This window comes from Antennarius striatus, chromosome 22 (genome assembly GCF_040054535.1).
Source record: "Antennarius striatus isolate MH-2024 chromosome 22, ASM4005453v1, whole genome shotgun sequence".
Taxonomy (NCBI): Eukaryota; Metazoa; Chordata; class Actinopteri; order Lophiiformes; family Antennariidae; genus Antennarius; species Antennarius striatus.
In genome coordinates, this window is record NC_090797.1 from 2,514,589 (window position 1) to 2,527,439 (window position 12,851).

General features: G+C 45.1%; 1 protein-coding gene across 4 annotated transcripts in view; it reads left to right on the top strand.

Annotated features, from left to right (window-relative positions):
• Positions 1 to 2,987: 2,987 nt before the first annotated feature.
• The window catches only part of dock4b (dedicator of cytokinesis 4b), a 70,736-nt gene continuing 60,872 nt past the window's right edge, over positions 2,988 to 12,851 (top strand). For all 4 annotated transcript variants that reach the window (XM_068306503.1, XM_068306504.1, XM_068306505.1 and 1 more), the window contains exon 1: positions 2,988 to 3,205. In XM_068306503.1, coding sequence (XP_068162604.1) covers positions 3,169 to 3,205 — 37 coding nt within the window. In that variant the 5' untranslated portion in view covers positions 2,988 to 3,168. The remainder of the gene's footprint in view (positions 3,206 to 12,851) is intronic.

A 12,851-nucleotide genomic window follows, 5' to 3' on the forward strand; every position in this document is an offset into this window, starting at 1 on the left:
TTGCTAAATATTATACCTGCTTTACCCACTTTTAACCTTTATTAGCATGTTAATAATATGAAATCCCAGAGTCTGCACATATATATTCATATTACATTTGAATATAAATGGGTTTTTATGGGCAGATTGTCACCCAAAAAGGCGTGACATACGATATATAAATTTAAAAAAAAAAAAAAGAGCAAATGACAGCTCCTTTTTGACATCCCGGCTGTGAAACCTTCAGGTGCATCGTGTTGTCTTTAAGGCTCAGCCTATTTTTCCCGTCTATATTTAGACTCCCCGTTTCCACTGGAGGTGAGAATAATAGCTCACTGTGCGTGATTTTTTGCGGAGGCATATGTTTTCCCCATCTGACCTACACTTCCTGGTGTGAATGAAATCAAAGCTGAGAAGAGGTGATAAGCCGGCGTCTCTCGAGACAAACTAGTTCCCGCTCCAAATCCGTGGGATGGTTGGAGTTGTCGTGGTGTCATCCCGTATTATTGGATTATTTAAAAAATTACAGCTCATTTTATGTAGGAAAAAGCCACCCTTCTTCTTCATCAACAGATGTTGCGTTTATTTGCGGCTACGGGCCGGAGATGAAACGAAGCTGGTGGCCGAGTGGTGGGAATGCCCAGCGGTATTCCCAGCCAAATCTGGGATGGTGGAAGTGTCTGCGGTTCAATCCCAACTGATGAAAAAGAAAATTCACAGATGCTGGGAACTAACAAGGAAGGAGAGGAAAGGGAAGGTCCTGATTTGACCTCTTCTTCCATGAAGCCCCTCCTCTACCTCTCCTTTACTTATTCACACTGATTTTTTATTTTTTTTATTTTTTAAAAAAGGTGTTAAATTGGCTTTCCGGCGTGTGATCTTCCGTATCTTGCTGTGCGACATCCTGGTTGCTGCTGCTACTTCACAGCAAGAAGGTTCTGGGCTCCATTCCCAACTTGGGACGTTTGCTTGGTCTCACAGCATCTACCTGGGTTCCCTTCAGGAGCTCCGGTTTCATCCAGAAAACCTGCTATAGAGATGGTAAACGGTCCATAGGTGTGAATGTGAGAATAAACGTTTGCTCGTCTGCTCTGTCGGGAATAAGTTCTACACGTCGACTTTCGCGGAACACACCCCACCTCCTGGCCTCGGCCTCCTGAATCCACTGGGTTTCCATCTTATTTTGCTCCCCGGCTTATGATTTATTCATATGTGGAGTAGAACAATTCCCCAGCCTTCACTTTACACCCACCAACACCCCCCCCCCCAACCTCTCCAATCAGAAGCATCCAAGAAGGAAAGGGAAACGTGGAAATACACTTAAAAATTAATCCGGTTCTTTCTGTTTAAATCTTTCTGATTACATTTATTATTCTGGGGTGTTTTTGTTCCGCATGAAGCCTGAATGTTGAGATCTTTTAGTGCATAGTTTAGGTTTTACCTACTCAGCCAGCAGTGAGCTCCGGGTTGCTTTCCCATTCAATAATTCACCACCCAAACTACAAAAGGTGGATGGGCAGAGGGGACGGATGAGGCTCGTTCGACAAGTCAAAGCATTTTAATGCTCTGCTTTTCCAACGAGGGGGATGAATGTGAGTTAGAATGGGTTTTAACAAAGATCCTTTGTACCCGAACGCATCACCAGCTACAACACAGAACAAATGATGAGAGCCGGACGGACGGAGGACGAGATGGATGAGATCAGGGGGAGAGCTCGTAAAAAAATAGGCATTCTCTCTCTCTCACACACAAACACACACACACACACACACACACACACACACACACACACACACACACACACACACACACACACACACACACACACTTGAGAGCTGTGCCCTTTCATTTCTGGCTGTGGACTTCCTCCAGTTTTCTTCTCATGTGGTTGTTTCATGTATTTTTCACGCACCAGTCGTCCCAGTAGAAGTTCTGGTTCATCCATCCTCCTCCAGTACGCTCTTAGTAAGAATACAGTAAATAAAACCCCTCCCTTCCTTCCTCCCTTCATTCCTTCCGTCCTTCCTTCATTCCTTCCTTCTTTCCTTCCTTCCTTGAAGTTTCATGTAATGAAAATTGTAAAATGTTCTAAATGTTCTAAATGTTAAATGTGAGGGGTTTTGTTTGCAAAAAAATCTTCTTCTGAAGCACTTTAGTGCTTCATCTAATGTAAAATTGCAAAATGTTTGAATGTGATTAAAGTGTTTTTGCAAAAAACGAAAAGAAATCCTTCCTTCTGCAGAGTTACACTACAAACCCCATGATGCATCGCTCCGATGCTCTGGCTGCCCCTGCTGATGTTGCTGCATTCAGGATCCCTCCGGATTTCTTATCTCTGTTTTCAAAATCAATTACCGTAGTTAGTTGTAATTTAAAACAAGGAAATCCGGGTTTAATAGTATTAGTTTAATTTGAATTGACGTCATGAATGAAGCTAGCAGCTAATTTCGGCTTCATAGCAAAATGAAGAGTTAAAATTTAAGTTCATTATTTGTACTATTTATAAATATTATTTTAATTATTATTAAAATAACGAATTTTGAATTTCTTTTTGGGGATTATTACAGTATATAAAATCAAAAAATAAAAATATAGACGAGCTTGTTTTGTCTTTAAAAGTTAAAGTAAATTAAAACGCGGTTCAGAAATAATTTTTAAAAAAAGGTGGAACAACATCTAAACAGATTCTTTTAATTGTAAGATTTTTGATTAAATCTAATTAATTCATCTGAATATCGTCATAACAGCGTCGAACTGCGTCACATCTCGGTGGATTCAGGTGCCGGTCCGGTTCACTGACGTCAGACAACCATCGTTTTGAGCAGACCAGATAATTAACAGTAAGTTCACACATATAAACTGACTTCTATCACACACGCCGTCTAAAATAGAAACACACCCTGGTGGGCTCCATGCTCTTGTAAACAAATTATCATATGAATCCAATCTTCACGCCCCCTGTTGACGCGCGGACCTGGTAATCCTCACATTTCCGACGGCGCGTGAAGGCAGCATCCCTCCGAGCGGCGGAGCGCAGCGGCAGCGGCGCTTTCTCTCCCTCCGTTACCCTAAACAATGCCTGCCGCCGCGGACCGGGGTAAAGCACCCCGTTAGAATGCGTTCCACCGCACCGGAACCCCGCATCTCGCCTCCGATCCGAACCGTGGCGTGAACGCGCCGACCGGAAACATGTGGATACCGACGGAACACGAGAAATACGGCGTCGGTAAGTTTATTGCCTTTATGTTTGCGTCCTCTGCGCTCACTCAGGCAGCTGTAGGGCATGTGTGGATGGGATGGCGCGGATAAAGTCTAGTTTTAATTTCATTGCATTTAATTTTTAATTTGAAGCAGCAGCATCTTTATTCCCAGCTGCTCCTTGATAGGAGCTTCGTTTTTTTTTTTTTTTCTGACTGGATTGGAAGGCATCGGGTTGTCGCTCTGACCCCCCCAATGGATTGGCCACATTCTCATTTTCTCTGTTTTATTTTATTTATTTTTATCCTTTAATTATTTTATTTTTTCTTCTTTGCCCTATTCCCCTTTGCTTTGTCCAAGAATAAACTCATCTTGAGCCAGCGGTGTTTTTGCAGCTCCCTTCGCCCCGCTGTGTGCGTCTAAATGAGGTGGAGGGGGGGGGGGGGGTTGGAGCAGGAGGAAGAGGAGGAAGAAGAGCCAGTAGCTGTCTGTGTAATTTCTCTCATCCTCTGCTGGTTCTTCGAAAGGAATATTAGAAATATTCCACCCGGATCGCTGCGGATCTGGAATAATAATAATAATAATAATAATAAATAAATGTGTGGATCCTTGAGCGCATTGTTCCATCCAGTCTGTGTGGTGGATGGAGGAGGAAGAGGAGGAGGAGGAAGAAGAGGGGGGTTCTGGATCAAAATGAAGTGAAACAAACAAACGCAAATGATGCCAAATGCATCCCCCCCCCAACACAGACTGTCCTGTTGGTGTGTTTGGAATTCCTTCTCCGAGGTGTGTGCGTGTATCTGTGTGTGTGTGTGTGTGTGTTTGTGTAGGGGGGGGGGGCGTTAAACGTCTCATAATTGAACCCCCCAGGGAGACGGCTCAGCTCCGTGTGTGACGCTCCCCTCCCTGCAGACCCAATAATCATTTTGTAATCTCTGCAGCGCTTCAAACCTCTTACAACTACCTGACTTGTAATGTGATATTACACAACCCCCCACCCCCCACCTTACCCTCACCCCCTTCCTTGTTTGCATAATGTAAATGTTGCTTACTGTCCCAAAAAAAAAAATAAAGGTGCAACCTTGAAATCCAGCCCAGCCATCCAGAAAGTGACCTTTGCCCCCTTCCTCGTGTCATACTCGCCGTTCCGGTTGCTTTCTCGCCCCCCCTTGCAGAAAATCTAAGCGTCCGTATTGTGTTCCACTTAATCCTGTTCAGGGTTCAGTCCCTCAGAGACTATATATTCTATATTTTCTTGGCTGGATTAAAGGGAAGGCTTTTATTTTGAAAGTTAAATACGCACCATTGTCCCCAAACTGCTAGAAGGGGTTGTAGCGGGGGTATTAATTGGATTAAGACTCTTTATTCCATTCACCACCCCCCCTCCCAATGACAACAGTAAGACTCACTTAATTGGCTGCAATTTATTTCTTGATACGTGGTTTGGCAGCAGTGCGCTGCTTTTTTTTAGTGTTTTTGAGGAAGGAACTTGATGTGTTCCTGTTGTGAAATTCACGTCACACAGTAAGAACACGTATGCAGACGCCTGAATTTATGGATTCATCGGTTTTTGTCGGTCTGGAGTTGAGACAGTTGGATTTGGGGTGGAACCTTGTAGAAATCCAAGACATTTGCGGGGGGGGTTCCTATATCAGAACGCTGAGAAAAAAGAGGCGCAGGCTGATGTGAGGAAGTGCTGTGGCATCATGGGAATTGTTGTCCTCTTTGTTAGACTATCAATGGCAAAAAAAATTCTGTCTGATGTGACTCAGGCGGAAATACTTGCACATTAGTCACATTCGCCGACTTCCTTCCTCAAACTTGAGCCATTTTTACTCGGCGGTCATGCGATGCTGCTGCCGCGGCGACAACCCCTCTCTACGCCGCCGTTGACTTAAATCAACCAATGGGGGCTCAACACCTTGGTTTTTTTTTTTTTGCGCTAACCTTAACTACTTCTCGGAGGTTCAGAATCTCCTGGAAGTCGGACAGTCTTTCTAGTTTGGAAGACATTTGATTGTTAGCATTAGCCCGTCTATGGCTAAGCATGGTTAAAAACTCCAGGGTCTTGATCGGGATCGTCTGCAGTAAACGGGACATTATTCCCGAACTCTTTGTCCCGGCAGTTATGGCGCCCGACGGACACCCAAATTTGGCATATTTCGAAGCTTCATCTCGATGCTAAACTGTCAGTCTTGATGTTGCTGAGACGTTTACTAAAACTTGTTAATTTTTCGTGAATGACAAAGCTAAATCTACCGTCGGCTAATCCTGCGGGGGGAAAAGGATAACTAAATGTTTGTCCTTGTTTCGGAATGGGCTCACACCAGTAATGACCTTTGATCCCCCAGATGGAAACGCTGCTTAAATTATTCATACCGGCAGGAACAGCTGCTTCCTGTCCCCAGGTCTCCTCTGTTTGTAATAAACCTCCACCTGAAATGGTTCTTGGTAGAACCACCAATCCGCTTCCGATCTTACTTTCCTGCTCGGCTCCGTCGGCTCTCCCCTGCCTTTCCCTGCTATTTCCAGGATATCTAAATATTGGTACTAATATTTTCTACCTCAGCAGTTTTCACTGAGATCTCCTCCAGGTGCTTTCAGCGAACATTTTATCCCAATTTGAAAGGGAGGCCTACCGATTAAAAGGCCCTGGAAATCCCTGGATTATCACAGGGACATTTGATCCGAGGCCAAATTGAGATAAGATCAGAACAACTCAGTGTTTAATTGGGAGGTTGCCTCGTTTGAAGTCGATCCGCCTCGCTGACGAAGCGCGGCCCTCGGAGGGATAGGGGCCACCGCCATTGATTAAATATGAATGGACTCTCTTTGCGTTGACGTTAAGGCACGCATTAGGCCACCGTTGGAGTGATGACGGGGCTTTAACCCGAAGCGAGAAGGTTGGGTGATTGATGAGATGATGGTAATGTGTGACTCCTAAATAGACCTGGGAGATCGGGGTGGGACGATGTTAGATTGAGCCGACAGGGTAGACATCAAAGTCTTGTTATAGAACACAAAGATGGGGTAGGGTGGCCATAAAAAATGATGAAACCAGACAAGATAGAGACAAGGAGATGATATTACCCAATCCTGGATGAAGCTACGACCTGCAAAACCCAGTCCGGACCGGGTTGAGGCAAGTCTGACGGGTATGGAGGGTCTTCTCATTAGAGCTGCCGATAGAGCTCATCATGATTCAGACACGTAATTAAACTGTTTTAACGAGCTGGTTCTGCATGCATTTGCCTGAAAACGTTTCCACCAATGGCTGTAGAGGATCTGCTTAACATGCGATGGGGTAATGATGTCACCGTGGAGAGTACTGGTGCTCGTCAAGGGTGGGCTTCCTTGTCGGGGAGCCGCCTCCCCAAAATCCACTCATCTCCCTTATGTTCGCACTCAACAAGGGGATTAGCAGGTTGTTCTGGGGGTCCCATCCCACCATTACATCCAATGATTCTCTAATGCCGCGAGTCCCATGGCGCGGGGGGGTTACATCGTTACCTCGTCTCCATCTGCAGAGGTAGCGCCCTTTTTTCCTCGTTTGTGCGTGCACACGCTCTTACTCTCACTTGTGCTCCCCAAGGATGGGGGGTGGAGTGGGGGGTGACTGTAACAGATGTAATATTTTTTAAAAAAACCCCCAAAACATCGAGAGCAAGCGGGTTTAACTAGTCAGCCTTCTACCGCTAGACGCAAGCTGTTCCCCGGTGTGTGTGTGCACAGCAGGGTTGAATAAATCTGCATGGACGTGTGACATATGATGGGCTCAGCGAGTGTTTTATTCATTGCTGATTCACCCCCCCCCCCAACCCACTCACAATAACTGCCTTTGTGCCACGAATCCAGAAAACTCCAGGTATTAGATCCTGCAACAACAGACTCAAATAACGACTTCTCCCAGGTCTTTGTCACGGCGCTCACATCGGAGACACCCCTCCTGGATCCATTTGGACACACAGTTTGCTTTAAATGCCTGTTCACATCTATAACGAGTGGCGGACAGCTGGGTTAAGGAGTGGGGGAGTCGACTACATTTCCACTCCAGTGGTCGTCTGCAGGGAGGTGATGCCTCCACCATGAGACTGGCCAGTGATTTTTATCAGAATGCACAATGGTCGTTATTCCACATTGGCTCGGAAAGCTAAAAAAGGTTTCCAAATGTCAGGATTGCACGTTTTTCTTGACATTTACTTTTTCTTCTCCAAATTTGTTGACTCACAGGTGGACAGAAAGAAGATGTTTGTACATCCCGTGATGAGATGACATTTAAAGATTTTTGGCATTTGATCAAAATCCTTCTCTTTCTAGCTGGCTTGTAAATACTACCGACTTAACATCAGGTCTGTTTGTGTTGCAGTGCGATTGGCTCCCTCTTCTCAATATCAATCCTTGATCCCCACATGGGAGGGGTTAATGGGATACGTCCCATTAGGAATTCCGCGGCTTAACTTATCAGCGGCGCTGCTGTAGCGTGGTGGAGATTGTTTGTCTGTTTTTGTCATCTGCTTGGGTACGGTGGGGGGGGGGGGTGACTGACACGCTATTTTCATAAACGAAGGGCGTCTGCCGGCAACGATCCCTGTGATTGGCGGGCGAGGAAAGCGGTGAACGCTTTGTTTTCACGCTCATTTACGGCAGGAAAATGATCGCCGCTCCCGCCGCTGCCGGTCCGGCATCGGTTCCCCCATACGCCTGTAATCCACACTGGCATGTATTGACCATAAAGGAAGTAAGTGTGCATTGATTTCAGCCTTGCTGACCCACGGTGTTGTAATGACGTCCCGTTTCCCCATAAACCCCTGCTTTAATAATAGCTACCTCAAGTTATTGAACTCAACATGCGTGATTCATTATTTACATGCTAATAAAAAGGGATAGTTATGATCAGTGCAGGATAAATTTTGTAACGTTAATGTATTATTGATGTCTAATAGAGTGTCAAGGCTCGCGTGAGGATGTATACATAATTTAAAGACTCCTTCGGTTACCCTGGTAATCCTTGAACGTGGAACCGGCGTCGAAGGTGCTAATTCAAACGGTCACGATGGCGTTGGAAAGCATGTCCTTGCTCGCAATAATCTAATATGTATCGACACCTGTATCTTGAAGTGTTGTTTGTTAGCATAGCCTGACCTTTGAAGAGTGTTCAAGGCCAATTTTGCCCTATTTGCGAAAACTTTTTAAACGTGGCCTGAATTCATTTCGATGTTGGGATACTCTGGACTAAATTATCCCTGAAAAGGTGCAGCTCATCTGTCACGAACACCAGCCAGTGAGGTTCGGGTCAATGAGGACGCCGTCAGGAGTTTATCAGCAGGGGCGGTGGTCGGGATTAATGTCGGCCAGAGAGACAGACGGTTGGAAGAGGCTGAAAGGTCTCGCTCGACCTTGACCGAGCTTTCATCCAAAGCGCCGTTGCTAAAGTCGTGTGCTCTCTCCCTCTCCTCCAGCGATACGTTTGTCTTGCAGGACGTTTAATTGGAAACGCTTTGGTATTGACTTACTTCCCCTTGCTTCCTGTTTTCTTCCCATTTGTATCGCAAGCTGTTTCCACGGACAAGAGGTCCCACTCTGACGACCCTTATCCCGCTTTCTGCCTTACCTTTTGCTCACTCAGTCCTTTTCTGTCTGCATTTTTTCTTCCAGTCTTATCTCTGCTGCAGTCTGCTCCACATTTGATCTCCCGTCCACATTTCCTTTCTCTCCATCCACGCTCACCTGTCCTGGATATCCCTAGATACTCTATGTTTGTGTCAGAGATTGTGTTTCAATACACACATGTGTGCTCGTGGCCGTTATGTCTGTCTGTTTGCAAAGTTGCAGATGCTTATATGTCGGATTTTGTGTGTGTTGAATTTCTGGGAGTCTGTTTGCAGCAGCCTCGGCGGACTGCGAAGTCTGAAGATGATGAAGCACTACAGATGCCCTGCAGGCTGTGGAGTAGAGCTGTAGCTACAGATGTTATACGTCTTTGTTGCGGTATACACTCCACTCCGCATGAAATCGTATCAAACCTCCATCCTTTGAATGGAAGTATATCAATCCAAAATGAGATTTAGAAGTTATGCTAATTGGGTTTTGGAGCTGGACACCCAGTAGCAGCTAGCATTATAAGCTTAGCATCCACTAAGGAGAGGGATTACCCAATCATAGCTTAGCAACTGGGGTGTGTATTTAAGGGTAGTGTCTTTTTTCATCAAAATGTCAATGATAGGTTTACGTGAAACGCCAAAGTTATCTTTCTTAAGCTACGTTAGCAAGCTAAAAGCACCAACAAATTAAGCCGCACGTGTCACCAGAAATAGATTCAGTCAGGATTGCTAAATTAATCAATTTGTTCCCATCCAGCGCTTCCTACCGTTCAATACATGAAGTCGTTCTTCTATTTCCATGTTGGCTACACGACTCATTAACTCCGTCATACCGACTCGTACGCCTGGATGCGATTGTCGTCTAGCTGTTCAGGTATAATTGTGTAGCCATCAGCATCGGGGTATTAAGATCCCTTTTCTTATTTTAAAAATGAAGCACAGTCAATGCTACGTCGCTAGAAACCAAATATCTCTTTAGTCCAGCGAGGCGAGGCTTAGCAGCTAAATGACGCAGAAATCTTTGCTTTGTGAAGACCTGTCCATCAAAAGTTTATGGTTTTGAAGGCATGCAGACAGACAGATGGTGTTTTCATGTTTCCCTGGGTTCCATCACCTTTAATGGAATCGCTGTATTAATTGAGGAGGCAGCTTTTTTTCACAATGCAGAAATGACCAACCCCTGCAACCTTGTCATTTATGCGGCGCCGTCAATGACTTCCGTCTCCAATGAAATTGCCGGTGTGAAATTTGCTTTCTTCTGTTTATCCACCTTTTTATTGGCCCCATTAAGGGTCCTTGTACTCGTCTTTGGAACTGGAGCACGTTTTAGCCGTGATCATTGAAGAATCGACTATGAAAGGGACAAACCCCAGGGGTGAACGGGGATGCGTAACACGCGCTGCAGGTACGCGACGGCAGCAGTGGATATTGATGCTGGCCTCAAGAGCTGTGTCAGTGACATTGATCGGTTTCTCAGTCTCCGTAATTGAACTGTTATCCAGTCGTCTTCACTCCCTCCTCTTCGACTCGCATCGGGAGGATCAACTGCTAGCTCTCTGACCTTGGCTTCCATTGGCCGCCTTACAACTCAGTGTGTGTGTGTACTCGCAGTACATCGGCGTATCTTGCGTTCGACCTTTGCCCTCTGTGAGTTTCCTGCCCTGTGATGGCTTTCTGCCCGTCTTCCTCGCCTCTCCCCCACTTCCTCCCCCTGCCTGCGCTCAGGAAAGCCAGTTAAATGTCAGGTTGACTTTCAGAAGGGTTTTTTGATGCGGTTCTTGTTTTTTTTAAAGTCAATTTGAGACCAAAGTGTTTAGACTGATTGCCATTGATTTTTTTGCAGCCGAAAGATTAGAGTAGCTCTATTTTATAATAGGAGAAGGTAAAGGATGAATAGGACTTCTATTTCTTTGCATTTATGTGAGAAAAGGAGTTACAGCTTTGAAAATGAGATGGAGTTTGATCTGTGTGACAAATCGCTAAAACTGATTGGTTTTAGCCAAATTGAACGTTTCTCATGAATTTCTAAATTAATTAGAGGGGTGTTGTAGCGCTCAGATAGTCTTTTAAATTCATCAGGTTGTCTAAACCTCCAACGGTGACCCAGTTCACTTCATACGTCTCCTCAACTTAAGGGACTCTTCGTATTTGGGATCTTTATCCTGTTAAGATGAAAGTCTTTAGTCAGTTGAAAGACAGAGAGAGTTTTCTTGGTTAAATACTCGTCTTGAGTCAAAAGTTGGAACTGCTGCATCATTGGAAGTCTTGTTTGTCTGACGAGGGGAAGACCAAGTATTTTCCCAAGTCTAGCAACTCACCGTTGACTGAATGGGGCCTTTTCAAGCTTTCTTCTAGCACATCCAAACATTGGCATCGCAGAGCATTGTAAGATTTGCTTGTTGGAAGTGGGACAGAGAATTCCTTTTAACCCAGTAGGCTGGGAATCCTTTTTTGCAAGGGATGCACACAATGTATTTGTTTTGCCACTAATGATATAACAGATAATTGCAAGATCCTGACTATAATGTTACATTTTATTCCTTTTATAAAGGCAGATCATGTAGTTTATGTACATCTGAAACGAATAATGTATTGAAAGAAAGATGGATGACTCCTTACTATTGTGTCAGTACATTTTATGCTCAGTCTGGTAATTCCGAAGCTTAGAATGAAGACATTTAATATTTGTTTGACGCACACTGGTGCAACTAACAAGAAAAGTCAGATTTTATGCTCAGCTAAGACGTATCGATGCGCTAACTCTTGTAGCATGAAGCGCTGAATAAGATCTCAGGGTCACTCCAGGCTTTGTAGTCTGTTTCCTCACACCAGGTGTGACTCAAAAGGAGCATTTAATCATCACTGACTTGAAGTGGCCATTTTTGCCCCCAGCTACACTCTGGTGGCGTCTACCTGGTGTCTTTATTTTGCTTTTTCCACTAGTCTCACCCTCAGGGGAGGGAGTGTGAACTAAAAGCTGAAAGTGGCCCTGCTAAAAGCGGTTGAAATTGATCCCTTTTGTGTGGGGGGCCGAGAAGGAAAGCCCCCCACCCGTCTGTCGAGAGCCTTTGTCGGAGGGTAAAGGCAATCGGCCCCAGCCATGGCGACTCATGGAACCCCCTCCGGTGGTTGGTTCAGTCCGACGGAGGAGTTGACAGGAATGAGGAATTATTGATTGTATGTATGCTGGGTATGTACAAACATGAGCACAAACCAGACCTTATGGCTACCCCCCCCCCAGTGCATGGTTCACATACCTTCAGAGGTCTCTATTTATTCTTGTTAATGGGCGTTTTGCGTTGGGCGAGGTAGAACTTCCACATGCTAGCGTCGTAGGAGTGAGAAATGCCCACATTTGCCGGTATTAACTTCAAAAGACCCCTTTGACAAGCATAGAGATTGATTCCATTTCATTCCCAAGGGCATCCGGGTTTTAAATATAGCATCACAACCCAATGGGAAGTATTTCCCATAGAGTAATCTCTGCTGTTAATGGATCAATAATGGAAATCTCTTTCCGGATCGTGTTTCCCCCCGCCCCCTACCTATTTATCTACTGGCTAATGACCTGCCACAGACTCCATTATGACCTCACTAGGCCATAACAAAGGTGAGCATCATATTCCAGACCTTTAGCAACTTTGAACAAAGATGCTTTCATGTCGTTTGAGTATTTAAACTTGAAAGAGTCGCGTGAGGGATAGTGTAGCTTTAGAGATCAGTGCCTCCTGTCGTCAATCCCATCTTCATAACTCCAGTGCACCGCTACAGCGGGTATTTTGTCGCCCTGCTACCCGTGAAAAATGAACTTAATTTGACTTGTGAAAAGCATAACACCTCCTTCACAGCTAGGACACGTGCGAGTCGTGTCGCCCGAGCTTATGCACAAGTTGCAGCTCAAAAGTGCATCTTCTCCCTTCTCCTTCCTCTCTTGGATCCTTTTGGACCGGCATTGGGATTCTGCTGTGCCATGCTAACATAATGAGTTGCTAAAAATACCCGAGTACGCCGCACTGCACACATTTATGACATATGTTTCGACTTCTGATGCAGAAAACATCTTTTGCACCAACC